This window comes from Crocuta crocuta, unplaced genomic scaffold (assembly GCF_008692635.1).
Source record: "Crocuta crocuta isolate KB4526 unplaced genomic scaffold, BGI_CrCroc_1.0 scaffold327, whole genome shotgun sequence".
Lineage (NCBI taxonomy): Eukaryota > Metazoa > Chordata > Mammalia > Carnivora > Hyaenidae > Crocuta > Crocuta crocuta.
This window is the reverse complement of record NW_027529176.1, coordinates 1,299,940-1,300,329: the sequence shown is the minus strand read 5'-3', so window position 1 is coordinate 1,300,329 and position 390 is coordinate 1,299,940. Positions and strand designations below refer to the sequence as shown.

The window sequence follows — 390 nt, the reverse complement described above, 5'->3', positions numbered from 1 at the left end:
CCCCCTGGGCCCCACGTGTCTGCTGGGAGCCTGGGCAACACCTTTAGGAGCAGGCGACTTTGCTGCCTCACTCTGGCTCTGAATCTGTGGGGCCTTCCCCACCCATGTCTGCCTTCGCCCTGGTCCCCAGCACGGTGGCGCCCCGTGCCGGCCCCATCCCTTCTCCAACGGCACCTGGCGGGTGGGGCTGACGGCCGGGTAGCTGCCATCCGCCTCCGTTTCTCCTTCTAGATCTGGAGCCGGAGCCGGCTCCCTCATCCCCCCACCCCCGCGACCCTGAAGAGGAGGTGGACCGGGACAGGGGGCCCCTGAGGACCCTTCTGAGAAGCCTTCCCCGTAGACCCAAGTGTGGGGACAGCTTTGGGCCGGAGTCCAGCGCGGAGCGGCCCA

General features: G+C 68.7%; 1 protein-coding gene across 1 annotated transcript in view; it reads left to right on the top strand.

Moving 5' to 3' along the window:
- The window catches only part of GLI4 (GLI family zinc finger 4), a 6,337-nt gene that overhangs the window by 5,050 nt on the left and 897 nt on the right, over positions 1–390 (top strand). The window contains exon 4 of the mRNA XM_077758254.1: positions 232–388. Within this exon, the coding sequence (XP_077614380.1) occupies positions 232–388 (157 nt within the window). The remainder of the gene's footprint in view (positions 1–231; positions 389–390) is intronic.